The sequence below is a fragment of the Lepisma saccharinum genome, chromosome 25, assembly GCF_977018435.1.
Source record: "Lepisma saccharinum chromosome 25, izLepSacc3.1, whole genome shotgun sequence".
Classification (NCBI taxonomy): Eukaryota; Metazoa; Arthropoda; class Insecta; order Zygentoma; family Lepismatidae; genus Lepisma; species Lepisma saccharinum.
Genome location: NC_139253.1, coordinates 18,173,229 through 18,199,587, shown reverse-complemented (window position 1 = coordinate 18,199,587; position 26,359 = coordinate 18,173,229). Strand labels below are relative to the sequence as shown.

Genomic DNA, 26,359 nt, shown 5'->3' with positions numbered 1-26,359 from the left:
AAAGCTACATCACTAGATGGCCTCCATAGGTCCTCATCAATAGCCGCAACTTCGTCAACAATGACTTGTTTTAGTTTTTAATAGTCATGATATGTTTCTTCAAATTTCTTCACCCATGCCAATATGGTATTCTGAGCCTGTACATGTCAATGTCGCCCAATATTGAACGGTCGTCGAAAGAGACGCTTCACCCTTGTCACAGACTTCGTTTAGTAATAACACAGGTAACACGTTGCTGCGTTTTCCAACAGCATTGCAACTGACCACATTAAATTGCATCCCCTCCTGTACCATTCCCCTTCCCACCAACCACAATAAGCTATCACACAGGTGCAGTATTCAAATTTGAAATGTGTCAGTCTGCTTGGTGCACATGTAATTTTAAGATCCCCTCTTTCCAGTAACTCCTGCATTTAAGATATTTTATAGAACTGACAAAGTTTATTTGTATATTATCTAATGTGTAAATGCATGTTAAGAGTACCAAAATTAGATATCAAAAGTGTATTTCTTTAAAAATATTGATATAATATGTTTCTGACAACTAAACTTTTATCTAACCTACGAAAAGCGTTCATATTCAGTTGTGAATTGAGGCTAGATTTTGTTCCTGTGAACAGCTTCATAGACTTTCAGTACAGAACTTCATTTCCAGAATTAACAGTCACTACATGCAAATTTTGTTGATTCTAAAATTGCCTATTTTGACTGTTATGGCCTATTTTGATCTTTAGCACTCCTGTCAAGGATTTTCCCCCATGGTAGCATTTAAGGGGTTCAAAGAAAAGGTGAAAAGTTTCAGAAGTTTTTTTTTTTTTTTTAGAGGCATCTGGATTAAATTAACAGTTCCGTAGATATTACTAAATTGAAGGTGAGAACATTTTCCAAATAGACATAAAAAAAAAGAGTAGATTGCAACAATAATGAAATTATGGTTATTATTATTATGGAAATGAAGTTCCTTCATTAGCCTGTGATGTTTTCAGAAACACTCAGAACATCTGGGTAAATGTATTGTAATGGACGACCTTTCACTTGCATTCTGTCATACTTTTTGTGAGTTATAGAGTTTTACTCCCGAGCTTTTCATCATATTGAATTTAAACTACCATTATTTGCTGTATTACTACTGATTGCCTATTATTAAATCTTTTAGTGCCTGTTATCATGCCCTTTCAAAATTTTGAGTGCCTTTTTCCCTGCCTATTTGAGCTGTCCAACACAAGATTTGCTAATTCATAATTGCCCTTTTTTTTTTTTTTTTTTTAGATCCTACCAAATACTTTGGCTGTGAACTGGGTGCCCAGACGCAGTTTGATTTTAAGAATGATCGCTTCATTGTGAATGGCTCCCATGATGCATCTAAACTCCAGGACTTGCTTGATGGCTTTATTCGAAAATTCGTTCTCTGCCCTGAGTGTGACAATCCAGAGACAAGCCTGTTGGTGTACCAAAAGAAGGGAGTCATCAGCCAGGCATGCAAGGCTTGCGGTTTCCATGGCCCAGTTGAGGTGAATCACAAAGTCAACACTTTCATCTTGAAGAACCCTCCAGGTATGGATTCTGTACAATAATTGTGAAAATAAGTTTATGTGATTGAAATAAACCAGTGTAGAAAATGGAAAGTGCAATGTCAGTTTTCATCTTGGTCAGTTTTTTCGTGTTATTGACCGGAATTTGATCTTTTCGTTAGTGCATTTCTGGGGATAAGACAACTTGCCAGTAAGATGACATTTAAAGGCATGCTTGTTTAAAAATTGTAATAACTATTATTGTAGTGACATAGCTGCACAACTATGACATTGTTTCTGGAGCATTATCTTTCTGCTATTACTAAGGAATTTAAATAATACATTTTATGGACCATCTTTTTAGTCTCTGCAATACCATGTTATGTTGTGAAATCAACTTTGTTTACAGTGCTTTAATCTTGATTTCTTATAGAACAAAGTTAAAACATGCCTTTTTGTATGTATAAGTATTAGTTTTTTGTGTTCAACAGAAATGTGTGCCATGACTGGCAAAGGGACAGGTAATAGATTTTTTCAATGAAGTCCCACTTTCACTATTAAAATGCAAATTTATCAGTAGGATGCAATTATACTGGTAATTGCTTAGTCTGTTTAGTCCATAATTTTGACCCTTTGACTAGTTTCCACCCCTGAAAGAGGACATTTAGTTGCACTTTCAGAGTAACGATTGCCAACATTATTAGTGTTGGTATCAGAAAGAGGAATGCAGTGAACTGTGCATTCATTCACTTGTTGAAAACCCTGTTATTTTTCCACCACATCATTATTTTCTGTATATTTCCTTTGAATAAGATTGTCAGATTCTCTAGTGTGATTCTGTAGTCCTTCATTAAACACTTTAGTAGCTAGCTGCCATTATAGAAATATCACTGGATGATGGCATGTCTGGGCTGTAAGAGGAATGCAGAAACTTGCAACAGCCTCTGATTTGAGCTGTTTGTACAGTGTGTTCGTTTGGACTCCTGGCCGAGTTAGCATGTGACTGCAGAACGGCAAGGCACTGTGCAAATGCCGGCAGTTTCGCCCCGTGACGTCATGCTTATTTTTATGCACATATCTTTAGCATGCAGAAAATTGTATTTATATTGCATAGTGAGTACTAACCTGTGTTATGAGAGTTGTTTAAAGTGATGGCCAACTGCAATCACACATTCCCGGCATATTTTGATCAAATTGTAATTGATAAATTTGTTTCTGCAAGTTGTTTTCTTGCCATTAACTCAGTAGGACATGTGATAGGTTAAAAGTACGCAGAAGAAAATTTCTTCTTAAGTTTAAATTTTAATTGTTTCAAAGCATGTAAAAATGGCCTACTGTAGGTCCAGTGCCGATTAGCCTTACTGTGCAAAAAGTGGACTTACAACACCAAATCAATCAATCAAAGCATGTAAATAATATCTTCACAACACCAAATCAATCAATCAAAGCATGTAAATAATATCTTCAATGATTAACCTAATTTTAGTTGACAATTTTTATTTCATTATGCAAAGATAAAGTTAAGAAAAGTTTTTCCCATGCTGGCATCCTTACGGATTAAACATCATACGCAAGTTGTCAGCACAGTTAGTGTTATTCTCGACCATTCCGTGAAAGAAAATGCCATTGCATTGGCACGCAAAAGTTGTATGTTTAGGCACCGATAGAGCGCACAAGCTCTCTGAAGTGCATGTTGCAGGCAAAATTGGTGCTCACTTATCAGTACAGTTCTGTTCGTTTTAGCGTGGAGGTGTAATTTAAGTACTTGTGCGCACCTTCGTCCAGTCTCATAGATCACGTCAGTGTTAGTTTTTTCTTTGTAATCCCAGTGTGTAATTAATAAGATTGAGTGGCCGAAAAATTCACGTTAAAACAGAATTTTTATGTGCAAAACTTATGTGAAAACCAAATCCTGTCGAGATGTTTGTAGGCAATTTATTATTTGTGGGGACCCCTAAAAATAGTCCATAGAAACAATCCCCATACTATAGATGAACTGAAAGACAATATAAGAACAGAACTTACAAGAATTATGGAAGAGAAACTTTTGCGTGTCTATCAAAATTTGATCAAAATGTACAGGAAAGTTGTGAATGCAGTTGGCAATCACTTTGAACAACTCTTATAACACAGGTTAGTACTTGCTACAATTTTCTGCATGCTAAAGATATATGCGTGAAAATAAGTGGGATGTCACGGGCCGAAACTGCTGGCTTCCACGCAGTGCCTCACCATTCTGCAGTCACGCGGAATCAAAACAGTCCAGGAATCAAAACGAATACACTGTACTTTAAATGCAGAGGCTTCTGCTAGTTGTAAAAAATTTATTGGGACAATTTGGTGCTTTGATAATGGCGAAAGGAAGTGTTGATATGGAAATTTAGCTATATACATTTCCCTTAGGTCCAGTCCATAATCATGCATAGTTTCTAGGGGTGGCAAGTGCAAGGCAGTGTTTTTCAAGGAAATCAAGTAGAAGTTTTGTAACACCCATGATAGGTATGTTATTTCACCATGCTATGTTGGGAAGTCAACTGTGTTCACAGTGCTTTAATCTTGATTTTTAAAAACAAAGTGAAAACATATAATACAATATTTAAAACATTCTTTCTGGTAAACTCAGGGATAGTACAATTAGTGTTCATGTGGTAACTGTAAAAGGCAGATTGGATTAACTTGAATATCCAGTCATAACACTACAAAATGTATACAGTCTCAAGTAACTATTTCTAGTTAGGTTTATATCTTTGTGATAAAATATTTGTCCATTGCTTGCACATGTTATCATTAGTTTAACTCCCTCCAGATCAGAATCCTTCACAACAAGGTGCTTCCTTAACTGAGGGGAAGCGAGGTCGAAGATCTAAGAAACAGAACGGTGAGACCAATGGAGACACAGGTCGTTCAATTTCTCCCAACAATGTAGACTTGGAAGGAACACCAACTGAAAAAGAAGAGAACTGTGATGTAAGTATATGCATATTTTCTTTCTACCATTCATGTTTTGTTCATTTGTAGGGAGATGTGGTATTAAATTATACAGGTTTTTCTATGCAACCTGATCAAAATTATCCTTAATGCTAATTGCATTAATATTTTGATAAACTTTTGTGTCAGATGGGTACAGTAGAACACTTATTTTTTTTCATGGATTTTACATTTTCTTGCTTTTTAAAGGTGTAAGGGATGACCCTGTTTGAAGGCACCCAAATGCCAACCTCTCTGCCACATAGTACACTACATTTTGCAGACTAAGCGATGCTCTGGTGGACAGTATAATCCTCCCTGGGGCCTTTGTTTGTAATTGTCCTTTCCTCCATTTCATCTTCTCACCATTCATCCTCATCTTTGTGATTAGCCAAAGGTGGCTGAAAAACTAAGTAAAATAAATCAATCTTGCTTTGTAATATTTCATTTTTCTGGACCAAGAAATTATAATAAAAAACTATATTCAAGGTTCCATTGCATTTCAATACATGTGAAACAAGCAGAAATTTCCAATAAATAGACACAAGTATCTGCCAGGAATGGTTTACCCCTCCCCCCCCCCCTCTTGCGTGCACACACACAAAGAAGTCACGTTACTGTATTAACAAATATTTATCAAATGTAAGTTGTTAATGAACCAAGAATAGTTTTGCAAGAGGGAATAAGTATTTCAGAACACTTGACAACATTGCATTTGTTGTTATTACTTAAATACATATTAGGACTGAGATGTGATTTATCTGTATCAGAAAGAGTCTGTTGGAATTTGTTTTCCGATACCGTCCGATACTTTTCTACAATTTTGGTGGTTTGTCTTTCATGAGATCTGCAAACATGCTGCATGACACTTTTGCAGTGTTAATTATCCTGGAAATAAAGCAAAATAGGAAGTTTCGGGTGAAAACCTGGGTTTTGTGGTTACATAACATGTATTTCAATATTATGATGTAATTCTTTTAATTTTGAAGGAAATTTCTTGTTAAATTGATGCATATAATTGGAGTGGAATACATGCAAATCATTATTTTGAACAACTTTTAATTGTTAGTTTTCAAGCATGGGTAATGATGGGAATCTGTAAAAGTATCTGCGTAAGTAGGGATTTGGGTTCAAAGTGGTGGTAGTTCAACCCTTTTATGGAATTGATGAATTTAATATACAGCGGTATATAATATAAAATCTACATCAGTGTAAAGTTTCTCATTTTATCATTGTCACATTAAATTCTTGCACAAGAAGTTAATTTGCAAATTCGTTTTGGTAATTCACACATAAAATAAGATCCAGCAAATGTTAATGCAATTTCAGATTTGCTTCTAAAAATTTCTTGCAGAAAAAGTGTTGTTAAATGCAATAATTAGTGAGAAAAAAAACTCGCCAGGAACAAACAATGAACACACTTGAAAGATATTTGTGTGAAGAAATGAATGAGTCATTTTGTATTTTGCAATATTTTAATGTTTTGTTGTTGTTAGTTATTAACAACAATAGTGTGTGTGTATCTCATTTCAAAAATAAAATGAAATTCCATGTAAATATATACAGTTTTTATTTATACCCTAATCTAGCAATTTACAGCATCCCCCCAGCAAAAGCAAAAAGCTTAATTCGAACACTATTCTTTTTGCAGGGGGATGATGATGATTGGGCGGTGGATACCAGTGAGGAAGCTGTGCGGGCTCGTCTGCAAGATTTGACTGATGGTGCGAAGGGTTTGACAATCACTGATGACCTCGAGAAGACCGAGAAAGAAAGGATGGACATCTTCTATGAATTTGTGAAAGAGCGCCGAGACAAGGGAGTTCTGGAAGGTGCACACCGGGAATTGATGGGAGAAGCTGAACGCCTCGAAATTAAATCCAAAGCTCCTCTGGTTTTGGTTGAACTGCTTTTCAACCAGCAAATTCTTATTCAGGTAATGTGAATCAGTCAAGCTGGTGGTCTAGACCAATACTATAAACAATAAAACATGATAAAAGTTGTAATTCTTGCACAGCTTTATCAATAATATCAGTTTCACTACATTTAGTTCAAAAATGCCTATATTTTTTGATATAAATTATCTTTCAATAAGAATACATGAATTCTGCTTTTATTTACAAAGTACAGTAACAGTTGTCCACTCGGTTCATAAAATTATCAGCCATTTTATTAATAAACCAATATGCTTTTGCAAGATACCAACTAATCATTCCCATACCTAGTTATCACATTTTTAAAACACTGATTGTGATGTGTGTGCTCATTTGGAACTTTTACTCGTGTTGCTTTCTGATTTTTAAAATGCAGTACTTTATATTAAAACTGTCGTGTAGTATTATCTAATTGTATTATCAAATGAGGTAGGTAGGTGCTTGAGGTGATGGTTCAAACACCACAATGGCGATTTTGCTAATCCAACAGGCAATTGTTCTGTACTTTTTCAATGCATCTTCAAGAAATGGCATACTTCATAGGGCTGAGCCAATACTCTTTCAAGGTTGCTATGCATCTGGAAAATGGGGAAATGTCAGGGAATTTTGTAGATTGTCTGGAATTGACGTGCATTTTAGAGTCTGCAAGATAAAAAGTTGCAAAATGAACAAGCAGTTCACTTCCACTTCTGGATTCGGTTCTTGTGATTCCACTCCCAAAAAAGATTCAGTTTAGAAACTTGTTTCTTTGGTTCTAATGATTCTGCCTTGTGCAAAATTACGGTTCCTTCGAATTTCTGTAATAAATTTTCACTTTTATAATACTAGATATTAGAAAGAATATCAAAGTAAAACTTGCAGTCCAGATATCGGATAACTAAAGTACATTGACAATATGATCATAATTATCGGAAAGGTTGATGAAGATGAGGTTATAGTCTATTATTTTATAGATCTTAGTCTTGTATAAATTTCCTATATGCAACAAAAATTTCTCCAGATGCTGTGTACTTATAAATGTAAGCTAAAAAGCAGCATTTTCTAAGACACTATAAATCTGCCAGAAAATGAAAAATTATGGATTGTTTTAAGAACTTTTTGTGTTGTTTTTATATTGTGGAGATCTGTTGTGAAATAATGTACCTCTGTTACCTTAGCCTGAAGGCTAAATGCACGTGGTTGTAGCACCCAATACATTTGATGCCGATTGTAATTTTAAATTTTACTCTTCGAATTTTCAAGTGTTCTTGCGTGTGTTTAGAATGAAATTAGCTAAAAACAAAAAGATGTGAAAGTGAATATTCATAATAATTAACGGATTATATATTTAATTGAAAACACAAGGTTCAAAATAAAAAATCACGATAAACATGTCTGGAAAAATTTCATTTTTGGACTGGAAAACCTGGAAATGTCGGGGAATTTCATAATCAAAAAATCGTAGCAACCCTGTCTTTCACACTTCTCACCGATACCAGGGCTTGGAAGTTGTTCAACAGTGATGTGGAAGCATTCCACTGCAATTATGTTCCATCAATTTACCCTAGTTTTGCATTAAAAGATTACATGTAGCTGCCTTTTAATCACAAAATTCACTTTTTTTAGGGGGGGGGCAATACTGGTTCTAAAAAAACGAAAATGTCAAATTTTGCACAATTTCCAGGTAATTATGCTCGACATTTTTGCAGACGCCATGAAATACCCAAACTCTGGGATGAGCATCAGTTCGTATTGGTTGATACACACGTTGCAAATTGGTATGACTCTCAGCCTTACTCTTTTATCAGAATGGTTTGTCATACACATACCAGACCTAATGGTGTTAATTAAGCCGAATGGTGAAATTGATGGAATAAACTTAATTGTTTTTCAGGTGAAGAAGCATAGAGTTTTATTTTTGAGATTTACTCATGAGGATCCAAAAGCTCAAAAGTATTTAATTGGAGGAATAGAGCAAGTGATTGCCTTACACAAGGATATGCTGATGCCAAAAGTACCTCACATTTTGAAGGTTAGTTTGTGTTTCATAATACAATGGAACTTTAATTTTTACATTTTTCTGGGAACCAAGGTGAAAAAACTTTAAATGCAGGATAATTTTATAACATTTTGCTCCATTGGGACCATGAATCCATTTTAGAACAACTAAATGTGTTTTTTTTACCATTGAAAAGAACAATTAATGTAGAAGTATACAGACAGTGCGGAACATTAATAACAACAAGTGTGAACTTTTTTTGGTGCCACATACCTTAAAGTTATAGATGTTCATTGGCAACAATACAATATCTGCAATGCTGTAGAACAGATCAACAGACAGCAGATAGTTTCCAAGGAAAGGGAAGCACAGGTAGTTTCACTCGCATGCCATACAGTTTCCGTGGTTCTGTAGCGTACACATCGTTCTTCACAGATCCCTACAGGGAGAAATCTAATGGTGTTACATCAAGAGATCTGGATATTCAACACTTATGTTGCGCGAAAGAAAAATTGCTCAGCCTGGTAGGGTGACTGAATTAAAAACACACACACACTCACTCTCTCTCAACGTAGACATTGCAGATTCAAATACACAAAGTTCAGTCAAGTTATCTGTAATAGTTTCGGTTATTGACGTTCAAAGAGTAAACCTTATGTGACACTGTATTTATTTCTGTTTCTGTTCATACAAAAATTACACAATTAATATATACGTAATCCTCTGCATGCATTATGAATTATGCTGTTAATATTATGGAGGTATCAGATTTTGGATGAGAGAATTTGAATTTAGAAGCTTTTCAGTTTTCACACAATATTAAAACATGGTCTATTTTGTGAATGAAGGCACATATTTTCTTTTAAACAATGTTTCAACCATTTTGGTGAAACCTGTGAACAGCCCAACATCAGATTTTGCTAACTAACCTAATGAGAATGAACTATTTGAAACAATAGAAATATTGAGAAAAAATGTGCCAAAAATACGAGTAAAACAAAGTTTAAGATACCTGTGTTATAAAATACACAAGTCCAAGGAAAATGGTAAAACAATTTTCAAACTTTATAGTTGTATTTTTTTTTTTTTCATATATCCTGATCTCGACCTACAATTGGGGTGTTTTAATTTTTTGCAAATTCTTTCTGTACTGACAGAAAAAAAATATTTCTGCAGGTATTCTACGACGCAGACATTTTGGAAGAGAAAGTTCTGATAGATTGGTCAAGTAAAGTGAGCAAGAAGTATGTTAGCAAAGACCTTAGTCAGGAAATCCACAACAAGGCAGAACCATTCATCAAGTGGCTGAAAGAGGCAGAGGAAGAAGAGAGTGATAGTGAGGAGGATGATGATGATGTGGAAGTAAGTAAAGAAGGAAGTTTTAATTACAGTTTGAATATCTAGTATGGTTATACAACTGTTATGGAGAAACTTCAAATGGTTATTTCATTGCTGTTGGAGCACATTTTTATTGGCGATTGTCCATTTACCCCTCCCCTTTTTTGTGAAATGAATGCCCCTAGGAGAAATTATTTAATTAACCGTGCTTACAATTTTGAATTTGTTAAATACTGAATGAGAATATCATTTAATCTTATATTTTTTAAGTGTCTGTGTGGTGGTGTGATAATTTTCTCTGTAGCCCCACGTAATCTAATAGCTCCATCTTTGTATACCTGAGGATTTTCACACAGCAAAGCTAATAATTTAAAGCCTGACGACCTTTTGTCAACGGCAGGGCAGCTGCTTTAAAATTTTCCTCTTTTTTAAAAAAAAGTATGATATTTCAAAATCTGAAAAATGAAATTTGCATAGAATTCCTTCTAGAGCATTCATGTGAATCTTCATGTGTTTGCATTCGCTGTTGCCTATATATTTTCAATAGTTTGGTGAATATGTAAGACTATTAAACTATAATATCTAGACAACAGCAAAAGCTCTAAAAAGAATTCTAGGATTTCGTGACTGTTTTTCAGAAGGAAATTGAAGAACAGCTGGCTTGGCATCGGCCAAAGGTCCAGCCGAGTCTTAAGAACTAGAGGTGGGACTTATTAGTCAGAAATTTAAACAGTAGCACCTTATATGAGCATATTTGGGTATTGCTTATTGAAAACTTTTTACTGCTCTTGTATATCTATAAATAACCTGTAATGCAGCCCACTTATGTTTTGAATATAAACATGTGCCTTGCAACACTTTCTCCGTGTAAATATTCTGGGATTATGAGACTAGGTCGATCTCTAGTTTTATTCAGGTATTTATGTATAACATACTATTCATACCTTGCAAAAGACATTGATAAGTCCAATATCCTATTTTCAGATTGAATATGATGATCGTGCCAAAGTTTCACCTCTTGCCCAACAACCAAAACAGGCTCCACCCCCATCTGCCGCAGAGAATGACGACGAGGGAGATGATTTGGATATTGATGCAATTTAGAAAATCGAAATGGCTGTGTTTAAACTGAATGGGTGTCAGGTTTTGTGGGTCACATTAGATGTAGGTTTCTTCCATGTTTCTCTTTTTTATTCTCCAATTCCATTAATGAACCTGTTTTTAAAAATAACTATCGGTTAGAAAAAACAAAGAAGACTGATTTTTGTCATTGTGTGTACACGTAGAATGATTTCTTTAAAAGAATCTGATTAATTCTGAACGGCATAAGGAAAAACTTTCTGTCGATTACCCATAAAATGGAATATGGCACTCAATTGACAGCCTGAAGATAACCATTTAGTGTGTGACGTTTACTGACAGACTGTAGCTGCTATTGCCTTAAGCAGAAAATTGTTTATATTTGAACTGGTTAAAAAAAGGTTAAAAAATGTTTTGGGAGAGAATCACATTGTATTTTGCACATGCGTAATTTTTCATGGGAGACATCAGCTTTTACAAATTTTAACCACTACATATAAATATATATACATATATATAAAATAGCCATTGTTGTTTAATGATGCAGTTAATGGGTTTGGCTGTGTACTTGTGTATATCCCATTGTGTTTACAAAGAAAAGTTTTCTGCTGTGTATAAGAAATGTTTGGATCAATAAAATGTGTTTTGTGAACCCAAAATTATTGGGCATCAACGGATTCTGTCCTGATTAAAAAAAAATTGTGATTGTTCTTGCTTGTACCAATGGGTGTGTTGCGTTAAATATATTTTGGCATAACTGTGTTGAAATTATTATAGCATGTGGGTAATTTTGTTTTGAAGAGTATTTCATGTTAAAATTGAAGACAGTGTTTAAAATTAAAAACTGCTCATGAATATAGGAATACATTGTTCGAAAGTTTTTATTTATGCCTGGCAGATATGTTCCCTTTAGAGTTGATTTCTTATCTGCATTTAGTGAAAAAGGTAAATGTATAACTTTTCTTGTTAAGCTTCAGATAATTAACATGTAAATTTACACAGTAGTAAATAAACAAACAGCAAATATTGTCATGTTGGGAACTGTATCCTTTCCCTTACAAAGTCCCTACCTGTTATAAGTCATTTGAAATGACAACACATTGTGACACATGTAGATGCACCACTATAAAAGTATAAACTATTTTGTGTAGATATTGACTATTGATGGTTGTCTCCACCACACAGAAAAAGATAAAGATATCCCCTGTCCATTGCAGTGTGCGATGAAGGCTCATAAGGGGTGTAGTGGAGGTGATGTGATCAGCTCCATGCTCCAGCTGCCTTTTCCCACCTGTCTGAGATCACCTTGGATGCTTTGCTAACTGCACCATCCTGATTGTCACCTCTAGAATGACTACAAATTTAGAAACTTAACTGAAAGGTAGTGTTTTGTGGATGAAAGAATTAGGGTAAATTCAACAATTTTAGTCATGTCATTGTGTTAACAGGTTAACAAAATGTGCAGATTAATCAATTCATTTAGTCTTTGCACCTTTTTGCGCATATTTTCACCTACCTTACTTTCCCTTTAATATGGCAGTTCTTTCCTCTTGCATCCAATAAGTCAAACCTTCATATTACCTTGCAAGAATTAAAACAAACAAAAATTTTAAAGAAGTCATCACCAACCCTTTGATCTTATCACAGTCATCATTAGAGGGTAAATTTTTGCAGGTTTTATTCCTTGGGGTAAAATTCACATGCTTACAGATTAATTCATTTCACTTGATTTGAAATATTCTAGTGAAGTTGGTGCATATAAATGCATATTGGAGCGTAACATACATATAACCGCATATTTTGGAAAGCATTTTATTGCACAATCAATTTGCCCCTTGTGCTTTTGGTTCTTTGTGTCAAAAGCAGTGGGTTTTTTTCTGGCAACTGTACGCCGTTACAGAACCTTTTGATAGGTGATTATTTATGAACATTCCACCATGTTTTGAGTAGTTCTTATGAACACAAGAAGAAGAAACCAACTTGAAGAGTACCGGAATCTTTCTTTCCAGAAAAAAAATGCACTGGTCAAAAGTAACCTATATCGGCACACTGTGTGATTGGTGAACCAAATATTCCAAAGCTGGAAACTATTCTGGTTTTAAACATAGAAAAACTACCCTGCAGCCAATCAGCAGCATCTGAAAGAAATTAATCGCATTAATTGGTGAACACTTTCTTGATTTGGTGGTAGTGGTTATGGCTGAATGTGTTTTGCTAGGCCAGTGGTGTGTGTCTTTTTTTCTCGACATCAGGTAAGTGCTGTTCAACTGCAACTCGACAGTTACTTTTGTGTGTGCTTTTGTTTTGAATTATTTGTAGGGATGGGACCGATTAATCGGTACTCTATCGGTATCGGCTGATATAGGCATATCGGTGAAATTACCGATTATTTTACCGATCCGATACATTGATAAATATCTGATAATTTAGTGCAAAATTCTGCCATTTTGTTGTAATTTTTATGGATAATCGCCATGCCCTACTTTCTAAAAAAGTAAATGTCTAAATATGCAACTTCTTTTGCACTGCAGTCACCTTGAAACACACATTTATTAAGGAGGGCAATGAACCTTTCAGTTTCTTCAAGGACCATTTCTAATTTTATATCGGTTATCGGTATCGGTAAATTTTATATCAGTACTTTATCGGCATCGGCTAAAATTTCATATCTGCCCATCCCTAATTATTTGATTATCATTATTTTTGTTGCTCTGTCTCCTATGAATATTATTAGGGATGGGCCGATACCGATAAAGTACAGATATAAAATTAGCAATGGTCATTGAAGAACCTGAAAGGTTCATTGACCTTAATAAATGTGACTGCAGTGAAAAAGTTGGACATTTACTTTCTTAGAAAGTAGGACATGGAGATTATCCATAAAAATCACAACAAAATGGCAGAATTTTGCACTAAATTATTAGATATTTATCGGATCTGTAAAATTAGATTATTTTACCGATATGCCTATATTGGCCGATACCAGTAGAGTACCGATTAATTGGTCCCATCCCTAAATAATATTATTTCACTAGAAAAATTGGTCCGAGTTGTGGTCAGGATTTCAGATTTTTCTAAGCTCTGTACATAGCACCATGTGAAAAGTACGGTGATATATAGGATTGTTCACATGAATTGAGTTTTATCATGGAGAGTGTAGGTAAACCATCAGGTTTTAGCCACGTAAGACTGGTTGTATGTATTATGTGCTTTATTTTATTAATTTCATTTTTACTATTTGCAGGCAGTGGGGGGGGGGGGGTATCGTTATTGATAAGCTGTTAATAACTGTTCCTTGAGAAAAAGACCTAAAATAAGCCCAGCAAATAGTTGCTATTTTCTGCTTTGTAAACAGCCTTGATTATTACAATACTACCAATAATAGATTTTTCTTTTCATTATCAATGTCAAGAAATTATATTACTAAACAATACAGAGGACACTGATCTATGGCAAGAAATCTTTCAATTCTTGTAATTATGGGCAGATATATGGCAAACGGTATTTGTGGAATCTTAAAAGCATTAATGTAGACCATAGTACAAAATTTTAAAAGTATGTTTCTAATATTTTAGGGCATAACTTACCTGTTTTCAGTGCATATTTGCATGCAGGTTTTGGCCTTCTTTAATGCACATCTGTTCCCTAGAGGAAAATTTGAGATAAGTTGAAAGTGACCAGCAGTCGAGTGAAATTCCTTCCTTCCTTCCTCTTCCAACTTATACAGAGCATTCCCTGATATTTGCTTCGAGACTCGGCAGCAAGCAGCCCGGAATCTGCGACAGTCGCTAGAGTCTATTAAAATTAGTTTTCATATTGTGTACTAACCTTGACTACAGAAGGTGTTGAAAATGATGTCCCTCTGCTGCATCACATTCCTGGCATCTCCAAAGGAAATTGGCATTTACACGTGCAAGTTCGTCTACTGTAATTCTCCACATTTCTCGTACAATACTCTTTAAACCGTTACAAAAATTCACACGACTCGCATTATCTCTAGGCTGTAATTCATGCACTATTGTTACTCTTTAGGGCTTAAATTTAAGAATTTTAGCGGCTCTAAATGCTGTGGTTTTTGAAACACCCGTTTCTTGTGAAAAGTGGCGGATAGATTTCTGAGGAGACTGTTCTAGCCTTTGTCCTATCTCAGAGTTTTTCCTCGGCAAGTACACGTGGGCTTTTCTTTCCACTTTTATTCAGAACTGACCTGGTTACTCTTAAACTTTTTTACGAGGTTTAATATAGTGGTCCTATGTGGAACGGGAACACCAGGAAATTTTGTTGCAAAACGTCGTCTCGCTTCTCCACAATTCCTCTTTCCGAAGTAACACTCGACAAGATAAATCCGTTGTTGTAATATAAACTTTTGTGGTGCCACAATCTTCAACACACGGACACAACCCAACTTCCGAGGGAGAATGATACTGGCGTCAGTCTGCAACGTCAACAGAAAGGGAAAGAGAGTGAAGGCAGGGAGAGCAAAAAAAAAAAAAAGAGGGACTGTCGTGGACCCCGTTCACTGGGAAATACTAGTTACTAGCCGCAGAGTCTCGTAGCGAATGTCAGGGAATGCTCTGTATATGTCTGAAGTAAGTGCTGTTCAACTGCAACTCAACAGTTACTTTTGTGTGTGCTTTTGTTTTGAATTATTTGTAGGGATGGGACCGATTAATCGGTACTCTATCGGTATCGGCTGATATAGGCATATCGGTGAAATTACCGATTATTTTACCGATCCGATACATTGATAAATATCTGATAATTTAGTGCAAAATTCTGCCATTTTGTTGTAATTTTTATGGATAATCGCCATGCCCTACTTTCTAAAAAAGTAAATGTCTAAATATGCAACTTCTTTTGCACTGCAGTCACCTTGAAACACACATTTATTAAGGAGGGCAATGAACCTTTCAGTTTCTTCAAGGACCATTTCTAATTTTATATCGGTTATCGGTATCGGTAAATTTTATATCAGTACTTTATCGGCATCGGCTAAAATTTCATATCTGCCCATCCCTAATTATTTGATTATCATTATTTTTGTTGCTCTGTCTCCTATGAATATTATTAGGGATGGGCCGATACCGATAAAGTACAGATATAAAATTAGCAATGGTCATTGAAGAACCTGAAAGGTTCATTGACCTTAATAAATGTGACTGCAGTGAAAAAGTTGGACATTTACTTTCTTAGAAAGTAGGACATGGAGATTATCCATAAAAATCACAACAAAAGGGCAGAATTTTGCACTAAATTATTAGATATTTATCGGATCTGTAAAATTAGATTATTTTACCGATATGCCTATATTGGCCGATACCAGTAGAGTACCGATTAATTGGTCCCATCCCTAAATAATATTATTTCACTAGAAAAATTGGTCCGAGTTGTGGTCAGGATTTCAGATTTTTCTAAGCTCTGTACATAGCACCATGTGAAAAGTACGGTGATATATAGGATTGTTCACATGAATTGAGTTTTATCATGGAGAGTGTAGGTAAACCATCAGGTTTTAGCCACGTAAGACTGGTTGTATGTATTATGTGCTTTATTTTATTAATTTCATTTTTACTATTTGCAGGCAGTGGGGGGGGGGGGGGTATCGTTATTGATAAGCTGTTAATAACTGTTCCTTGAGAAAAAGACCTAAAATAAGCCCAGCAAATAGTTGCTATTTTCTGCTTTGTAAACAGCCTTGATTATTACAATACTACCAATAATAGATTTTTCTTTTCATTATCAATGTCAAGAAATTATATTACTAAACAATACAGAGGACACTGATCTATGGCAAGAAATCTTTCAATTCTTGTAATTATGGGCAGATATATGGCAAACGGTATTTGTGGAATCTTAAAAGCATTAATGTAGACCATAGTACAAAATTTTAAAAGTATGTTTCTAATATTTTAGGGCATAACTTACCTGTTTTCAGTGCATATTTGCATGCAGGTTTTGGCCTTCTTTAATGCACATCTGTTCCCTAGAGGAAAATTTGAGATAAGTTGAAAGTGACCAGCAGTCGAGTGAAATTCCTTCCTTCCTTCCTCTTCCAACTTATACAGAGCATTCCCTGATATTTGCTTCGAGACTCGGCAGCAAGCAGCCCGGAATCTGCGACAGTCGCTAGAGTCTATTAAAATTAGTTTTCATATTGTGTACTAACCTTGACTACAGAAGGTGTTGAAAATGATGTCCCTCTGCTGCATCACATTCCTGGCATCTCCAAAGGAAATTGGCATTTACACGTGCAAGTTCGTCTACTGTAATTCTCCACATTTCTCGTACAATACTCTTTAAACCGTTACAAAAATTCACACGACTCGCATTATCTCTAGGCTGTAATTCATGCACTATTGTTACTCTTTAGGGCTTAAATTTAAGAATTTTAGCGGCTCTAAATGCTGTGGTTTTTGAAACACCCGTTTCTTGTGAAAAGTGGCGGATAGATTTCTGAGGAGACTGTTCTAACCTTTGTCCTATCTCAGAGTTTTTCCTCAGCAAGTACACGTGGGCTTTTCTTTCCACTTTTATTCAGAACTGACCTGGTTACTCTTAAACTTTTTTACGAGGTTTAATATAGTGGTCCTATGTGGAACGGGAACACCAGGAAATTTTGTTGCAAAACGTCGTCTCGCTTCTCCACAATTCCTCTTTCCGAAGTAACACTCGACAAGATAAATCCGTTGTTGTAATATAAACTTTTGTGGTGCCACAATCTTCAACACACGGACACAACCCAACTTCCGAGGGAGAATTATACTGGCGTCAGTCTGCAACGTCAACAGAAAGGGAAAGAGAGTGAAGGCAGGGAGAGCAAAAAAAAAGGAAAAAAAAAAGAGGGACTGTCGTGGACCCCGTTCACTGGGAAAGACTAGTTACTAGCCGCAGAGTCTCGTAGCGAATGTCAGGGAATGCTCTGTATATGTCTGAATTTTCAAAGCCAAATTTAAAAAAAGAAACTAATAAAAATGTATTTAAACCTAATTTAACGTGTATTCCAGGGCATTACATTAATTATTTAACTACATACAGTGGAACCTCGATTTTACGTTTTTCAGTGGAGCAAGCTGAAAAAACACAAAATTTGGGAAAATACAAAATCTAGGAAAATTTTACCATATGTTGCTATGTTGGGATGATCAAGATTGAATGTACAATGTTGGATAATGTAAAACCGGGGTTCCACTGTATATGCTATGGTGGTGTGTGGGGCTTGCAAGGTAGGTTGAATATCACTATCAAGCATGCAATGTTCAATATTGTTTTTTAAATTAAGTATAGAGAAAAGATTGGTTCTTCTTTGTGGAAGATTGAAAGAAAAAATCATGCTGGCATGTTTCACTTATTGCCTTAATTGACAATAATACTTATTAGCAAGTTCAATATTGCAACATGGTTTTTCTCTGAAACGAAGTAGGTAAAATGTATGCACAAAGTTCATACAATATATAAAGTGTATTAATTTTCACAAATTTATTATGGCCAGAATCCATGCACCATAGACTACTCAATCTGATCATCAGTGTCGATATACTTAGCAGGCGCTGGCTCTTGTGCACAGAGTTGGCCCAAGGCCCTGCCCAAAAAGAAAAAAAGTGTATGGTGAGAGTTTATAGGATGTTGGTGCCTCCAATTAAGCAACTAATCTGATTTTTCTGACTTCATGGATTGTTTTGACATACTTAAAAATATAAAAAATTAGTACATGAAAATATATGTTAAAAATAGCACATCACAAATGGAAAAACTAATTTGGAAAGTTTTAAATTAGCCTCCCATAATCTTTGGTTGTAACCTTCAACATCTTCACTTATTGCGGTTTGGTAATACAACAAAATATATAAGTTTAGTAGTTTATATTCAAAATATATAAATTTAGTAGTTTATATTCTAATTTTATGGAACACTGTACTTCAGAGTAAGGAACAAAAATGTGATGGTTTCAGGTCAAAGAAAATTGTTATAGGCCCCATGTATGCTCCAGGTCACCCACCCACTCACCTATAATCAAGCCGTCATACTAACCAGTGTGCAATCACAAGTCATCTACGAATGTACTTTGTGTGGCTGTGGTTCAAAATTATCACCACTTTTAGTAACTACAAACACAGTGTAGTAATAAGTTGAAGTATGGCTGACTGTAGGGAGAGATCTAATTTACAGTTAAATCCTAAGCTTCTCGTTAATTTTTTTAACTATGAATAATAAGTCTGAAGAGCATACAATTCTTAGTAGACAAGGTGATAAAAGAAATTATAAACTGAAGTATGGCAAAAATATCAATTTTCATTGAAGAGTCGGCTAGAACTCAACTAGCTTCTACAAGTTCTACGACATTATAAATTTCTTCATTGTCTCCACTCTGAACATAGACCACTGATACGTCTGATGTAGAGTTTGAGATTTCAACTTCATCACAGTCTGCCTCCACAATGTTTTCCTCGTACACGATTTCTTCAGAGTTAGCACCTGGCTCATTGACAAACGTCAAGACGTCATCCAGCTGAGTTGGTTTGCTGTGTTTTGAGTCTAGAATGTGCACAGTTTCGCCAAGAATAACTTCCATGTGGTCGTCTTCTACATGCAAGACTGGAACTTGGGTTGCGGAGTCATCTTCAATGTTACTGGCTTGAGTAATGGGCAATGCTTGCAAAAGACCTTCAGGAACCACGACATCCACTTCGGACCCAATTGTATCGCACGGCAATGTGATGCAATCCTCCTCTTGGCCTGTATTCACCTCAATCTCCATAGAAGGTACATGGATCACTATTGTAGGATCATCCGGTTTTGAACTGGAAAAACAATAATGTTGCAGAAGACAATGGTGTATGTAATTGGCTAGATTTCTTAAGTCTATTCTTGGGCCGATTCACACCAAACTGGCAAGTGTGGCATGGAGATTTCCTGTAGAGTAGAATGCATTAAGTATTGCCAAACAAATTGTTCAGCATGTTGATTCTCTTCCTCTTGCACAATGCTTCAAAAATTGAAACAAAATGCCAAATAAGCTGCTGTTAAAGATCTGCACCAGCATATGGAAAAAGGTGCAGGATGCAAGAGAAAAATTAATGAAAATAGTCGTGGGCAATTTGCTGAGCAATACTTATGCATCCCACTGTACATTTGCTTTGCTTCTTTACACAGCATTTCTGTCCAAGGTGCAGTTCGACTGACATTTGGAATGTACATTTAATGAATATAAAATGAGAAATGAAAAGGAGTATATAATGTAATTTGTTCATATTCACAAGATTATGTAGCTATAGTCCTCCCCCCCCCCAAATGCATGTGACATGCATAAAATAATTAAGGAAAGAGAAACCGCACACAGAAATTAGAAATTCTCATGTATTACTCTTGTGGTGTGACAGTCACAGTTAAGGAAAGAATTTCAACTTTATGTTCTGATGTAGAATAAAGTTGATGTGCGTGGGCCTTTTTACGGGAACCTTATGTTCCGAAACAAGATTTCAAAGAATATATTCCATTATTTTTTTTTTGATCTTCCACCTTGGAGCGTTAGGTAAACATTGTTACATTTCAAACATAGTGGCGTTGCAACTTATGTATATAAATGTAGCCTTTCAACAATGAGTTTCTACAATTGTGTTATTTCTAACATGAAAAGAAAAGCCTTCATTGTAGAGACAAACAGAATAGCAGTTTTGATAGAAAAGGTTTATTCAAAGAAGTGAATTTAGTTTCCGTAGATTTGTATCGCGGGGGTCGGGGGATGCCTAAATGTCGCATGAATGTGTCACGATTCTGTAGCAACGATTGAATCGTGCGTAATTGTTTTGTTAAGTGGTGATCACTACAGTTCATTGGTGAAATCACTCTTTTCCAAGTCTTTTGTGTGAGTTGCACCGCGTCACCAGTATGCATGCAGATGTGCCAGGTTTATTTGGATTTTTCATTGCACGAAGGCAGTGCAGTTGAAAGTTGTGTTCATCTCTCCTAGTGACGGGCAAATCTTGTGAATCACTTATAGGGATGTTGCACTAGAAATCTTAGGTATCTCCTGGAGTCTCGGTAAGATGTTTATTTTTTGTTTCGAGTAACCCACAAGAAGAAGACCCACAAGAAGATAATCGTGGAAGGACACGTGCTTATGCTGGTTGAATAACAGCAAGAAATTTTAATCATCTTTTGGAGATTGGAAATTATCGGAAAATCATTCTTTGATGTTGTGCTCGTACTGTTTGTGAAATTAATACACAAATGACAGAATGATTATTCCTTTTAATAGAGAGTTTATTAATAGTAAAAGTCAGGTGTCGAGCAAACAAGCTTAGACTATTGAATTTCAGAAGGAAAAAAAATAAACAATCTCTAGGCAAAGTGATCATATAAAACCTGCTTCAAATGTCATAATCGGTTTTCATTTGAAGTCACTTGGCCAGGGTTACATACAAGATAACCAAAAAAGTTCTTGCCGTTCTAGAGCAGTGATAAACAAAGAGCAATAGAGTGGACAGTACGTACCTTTAGGTTTCGAAGTAATCTCCAGCAGCATCCAACACCTTTTGCCAACGTTCCTGCAGCTGCACAATACCCTGGTGATAAAACTCGGCGGGCTTGGATGCAAAGAAGTCCGTGAGTGCGTTCCGCAGGTCTCCCTCATTTGCGAAGGATCTCCCACGGAGGTGGTTGTCGAGGGAATGAAACAGGTGGTAATCTGTTGGTGCAAGGTCTGGTGAATATGGTGGATGGCACAGTGTCTCCCAGCCAAGATTCTGAAGGGTCTCCCGGGTCCTCTTTGCCACATGTGGCTTGGCATTGTCATGCAGGAACAGCACACCCTTGTGATTCACCAATGCCGGCTCCTTCTGCCGCAATGCACGGTGCACCCTTTGCAACTGCTGAGAGTAGAGGTCAGCAGTGATGGTCTGACCAGGTGGAAGGAGCTCGTAATGCACCAATTGCCGACAATTCCACCATACAGAGAGCATAACCTTTCGTGGGTGCAGAGGTGGTCTTGAGGTGTGAGGAACAGGGTCACGTGGCGACAACCAATGTCTGGTACGCTTGGGAGTGTCATAGAGGACCCACTTTTCATCACCAGTGAGCAAGCGATCAAATATGGTTGTGTTCAGGTGCTGAGTGAGCAACGACAAACAGACTGTCACTCGTTGTTCCTTGTTGGCTGCCGACAATGTGTGGGGTCCCCACTTGCTTAACTTGTATGACTTCCCTATCCCATGCAGGTGCAGTCTGACTGTTTCAGCGGAAACATGGAACCTTTCTGCAAGTTCATCACACGTTAGACCACTGTCCTCCTCGATGGATGCTTTCAGGGCCTCGTCATCATCTAACACATGTGGTCATCCACTGCGAGGTTCATGGGAAAGGCTCACATCTCCCGAACGGAATTTCTGGAACCAATGCCTGGCAGTGCGTTCGTTCACGGCATTCTCCCCAAATGCCTGGCAAATGCGGCGACTTGATGCGGCAGCTGACAGGCCCACTTTAAAGTCATACAACAAACACACGCGAACAAGCTGCTTCGATACCTCCATTTCTCTTCGACACTGGACGAGCTATGACTGCTGTGTGTGCGCAACGTGCCTGTATTACTGACAGTCGATGGTCAGATTAACTCGCGATCACTTGGCAGGCACGTGTGTCATTTCGTTTCCTCTCTGTGAGCGCATGATTAATGGGACGTCAAAAACGGCAAGAACTTTTTTGGTTACCTTGTAAATGTTATTTGGTCGACGATCCTCATTTAAAAGCCTAGTTTTCAGGATAATTAAATAAAATTTGCCTATAGATGGCAACTTTCTACATCCGTCATACCATCATTTATTAGTGCATGTTCTTTTTTTATATATTTTGTTTCATTCAACCTTGTTTTCAGGCATGAATGGTAATTCTTTTAATAAAAAAATGAATTTATCATTAAACCTACATAGATACCAAGAATAGTGCATCTTTCGCGATAATTCAGTAACTTGCAAGGTTCTCAATTTTGTAATAGTTTGTAATTCTTAGTTTCCTTAATTCACTTCTTCAATAGACATTTCTTAAGATTAGAAAGTGTCATAATCTTATAGTGTTCCAGTTTAGTGCACTTAATTTCAGAGTCCTCTATGTATTTACATATAAAAATACCCATTATTTCGTTAAGCGTTTCCTAAAGATACGTCGCTGCTCATTAAATGTTGGCAAAACTTATACGTTCCTGCATGTGAGGTTTAAATGAATGGAAACTAATTACAGCCTACTAAATAGTATTCTGGGGATTATAAGATTATTAAGATGACAAACCAACTAAGTTCATCCCCTCTCTCCTCTCTAAATTCATCTTAAAGTTTTCTTCATGAATCTAGTTGCAAGTGGTTCTCAGTTCTAGCAAAATTAGGAAAATGCCAAGTTTCGTTGTATAGAAATTAAGGAAATTGAAATGTTTACCATTCCATTACCTATGTAGATTGTGCTTTTAAATGCCTTGCAGGATTATAATTTGCTCAGTACCATGTACACAGGATTACCCAGTAATATTACCACATATTAAAATTATACCTTCTTTATTCTAAAGAAGAAATGTATTCTCTAATAAATTTACAACCATATGTATAATAGCGTATTTATTCTATTTCTTTTGGATAAGATTATGTGGGGATCACCTGTCTCCCAAGGAGAATGCCTGTGATGATTTTTGTAATGGATAAAAGCATGAATAAAGTTAGCTCCAGCTAGGCCCCCCCCCCCCAAGCGGACGGGCAAAACTACGCCTATGAGCGCAAACATCCTCACATCATTGAAGAGAAGCATATGATTAAATAAAAAGAGTAATGGAATACATAGATGTCAATGTGTGGGAGGCTTTGATCATTGCAGAACACTGGAAGAAATTAAATAGTGAGAATGGCACTATAGACTCGGTATGGAGGGTTTTTTTTTTCACAGGTGGGGTAAGCCACCACCTTTGAAATTTAATCCTACAGAAGAGATCTAGGAAATCTGTAGAAAAGATGATGAATTTGAATTACGTGATGACATTTGGGATTCATAATTAAAATTTGATAAGGTCCCGAGAAAAAAGAAAAACAGACTGCATGTTTCACAGTTGAGTTGTTAGATTCCAACAATGTAAGATGATTCATTGTATAAACTGCTTCTTTTTGTTTTTGTTAAGTTTATTCCGTTGTTATAACTGTAACACTGATCAAACTAAAAATAAATGTCTGATGAAGTGAGCATGTGTTCTCCTGAAACGGTTCATTAAAAATGTATTTGGATGCTTGTAAGAACCATAAACTGTGAGGAATGATTGGACAAAACTGCTGTGTGGCACTATTAAGGAAGCGAGTGTACAGTGGGATGCAAAAGTACTGATTGGCAAATTGTCCAGACTATTTTCATTAATTTTTCTTACGACCTACATGTTCTTAAGGAGTGGATTTTTGTGCATGTTCGTGCAGAGGAACTTGAAGCTCTCATTGAGTAAAATACAGAGAATAAACATGGTGATGGATAATTTGCTTGGTAATACTTAGGCATCCCACTCTACATGCACAACAAACACACCAAGGCCACATCCCAATTGGCAGCTTCTGTGGAATCCACCTACCAACATCATCTGGAGTTGGAAGGGAGAAGTCAAAGGTGCGACCAGTGAACTCTTTGACTCGCTGTAGACCTACGCTTGGCAGCCATATTACAACTTTCACTTTGTGGAGGCAACATTTACTGAACAGACGATGCAAACTCGATGCAGTTTGGAAATTTTATTGATAATACTGTGTGGAAAAAATTGTAAAAGAAGAGATCACATGGCACATTTTTATTTGAGTAGTAAACATTGTGATGTTTGGTTGCCTTCTGCTTCCGGACTGTGTGCCACCTGCACCCCAGAGCATGGTGGGTGACGTTTAAGCTGACACGTGGTGGGAAAAGTGACAACCGTACTGAAAGGCGGCATGTAGATTTGGACGACTTCGATGGCACAGGAAAGCAACGGGAGAAAATGGAATGGAGCACTTGCCAATTCAAACTCAATTAAAGGTAACATGATACATGGTGTACAGAAAATGGCCCCTCCCAAGCAAAGATCTAGTAAATACTACATCAACCAGAGATTTTCCAGAGTTGCCTGGTTGTCAGTTTTGTAGGACCTTGGTACTATTTCATAAAAACAAAATTCCCTGACTTTTCCAGACAAAGTCATTCATGCAATTCACGTATTTAAATAACGATTCTAGCCTCAATAATACCTTATTTTTCGTAAAATGTTGTAATATATGTATTGATCCTAATATCTAAGAGAGACAACTGAAAATTTGTAAAAAGAAAATGGTGAATTCTAATAGCCACTTGTAGTGGATTTCTACATGAAAATAGTTCAAAACATGGCTCCTTTTCTAACATACAAATCCTTCTGAAACCACATGTAATACTTGCTTGCCCCTCCCTGAAAAAAATCCTGCGGACATCCATGATGCCTTGTATTAAGTGATTATATGTGTAGTGTCATGTTACCACTGTGTGAAAAGTTGCCATATGCTTCTTAAAATTAAGTTTCAAAATGCTACATGGAAATTGCACACTGAACATCACGTTCCAGTGAACTTGCTACCTTCACTATTGATTAACTTTCAGCGAAGTAGAAATAACGTTTTCACAATAGAATCTAATTTTAACAGACACTACAATAACACTTACTATGAAAAATTAAGAAATACACCTGGTGATCAATTGTCATGCTATTACAAATTGTTAATTGTGCCTTTTTAAGTACATATGAATCCATCCCCTAATTATTACATATAATAGAAATTGCTCCTACGACAAATTGCAGTTTTGCCCTAGGATACACCGTACTCTCAAATTACATAATATTCTGAAATTAGAGCAATATGTTATTAACACAAAAGGATACACTTTATTAACGTTTTATAAAAATTACTTCCACTACAGAATATAAAGTCAAAGTTCACTCACCAATTGTGCTGCTTTTTGTGCTTCCTAAAATCTCTCTGCTCTTGAAACTTCTTCCCACAAATGCACTGGAATTTCTTGATACCCAAATGCCGCATGCTGTGCTGTCGCAGAAGGGTTGCTGATACAAACCTCATGTTGCAGTGCATGCATATGTGAGGTTTTTCACCTGTTAATGCACAAGTAATTGTATATTAGTTTTTGTAAATAATGTACAGTCAGCAGATTTAATGTAGGGGTGTTAGAGCTGAAGGCACCCTAATGTCAACTTCCCATCCCAGCCTGGACTCCATTTTGCAGGCTAGCGAGGCTCTGGTGTCTGGACTAACAGCCAGTATAATTCTCTGTGGGGCTTGTGTTGTGATGTACATATATATTTATGATTGTCCCATCAATCCATCTCATCTTCACAATTAGCCAAAAGGGGCAGAGGAGCAAAGTAAAATAAATCAATTTATTTTGTGCATCACTATTGTGTCAGTTATGAACCACACAGGAACCTTGCTTCTCAGAAAAATAAAAAAGATTGCATGTGTGTGTATACGTGGGTCGTTCAATATATAAGTTTCCGTATGCTGCAAAAATTTTTATTTTTAAGATAC

General features: G+C 36.3%; 2 protein-coding genes across 6 annotated transcripts in view; one reads left to right on the top strand and one right to left on the bottom strand.

Annotated features, from left to right (window-relative positions):
- Nucleotides 1–11,840, top strand: part of eIF5 (eukaryotic translation initiation factor 5) — a 54,313-nt gene extending 42,473 nt beyond the window's left edge. For all 4 annotated transcript variants that reach the window (XM_083111970.1, XM_083111971.1, XM_083111972.1 and 1 more), the window contains 6 exons: nt 1,270–1,554; nt 4,318–4,478; nt 6,130–6,414; nt 8,286–8,423; nt 9,567–9,752; nt 10,713–11,840. In XM_083111970.1, the coding sequence (XP_082968096.1) occupies nt 1,270–1,554; nt 4,318–4,478; nt 6,130–6,414; nt 8,286–8,423; nt 9,567–9,752; nt 10,713–10,832 (1,175 nt within the window). In that variant the 3' untranslated portion in view covers nt 10,833–11,840. The remainder of the gene's footprint in view (nt 1–1,269; nt 1,555–4,317; nt 4,479–6,129; nt 6,415–8,285; nt 8,424–9,566; nt 9,753–10,712) is intronic.
- Nucleotides 11,841–18,971: 7,131 nt separating this feature from the next.
- Nucleotides 18,972–26,359, bottom strand: part of LOC145978973 (uncharacterized) — a 59,234-nt gene continuing 51,846 nt past the window's right edge. The window contains exons 6-7 of one of the 2 annotated variants that reach the window (XM_083112017.1): nt 25,761–25,926; nt 18,972–19,606 (exon numbers count right to left, since the gene is read on the bottom strand). In XM_083112017.1, coding sequence (XP_082968143.1) covers nt 19,120–19,606; nt 25,761–25,926 — 653 coding nt within the window. In that variant the 3' untranslated portion in view covers nt 18,972–19,119. The remainder of the gene's footprint in view (nt 19,607–25,760; nt 25,927–26,359) is intronic. The other variant, XM_083112018.1, reaches the window with a different exon arrangement.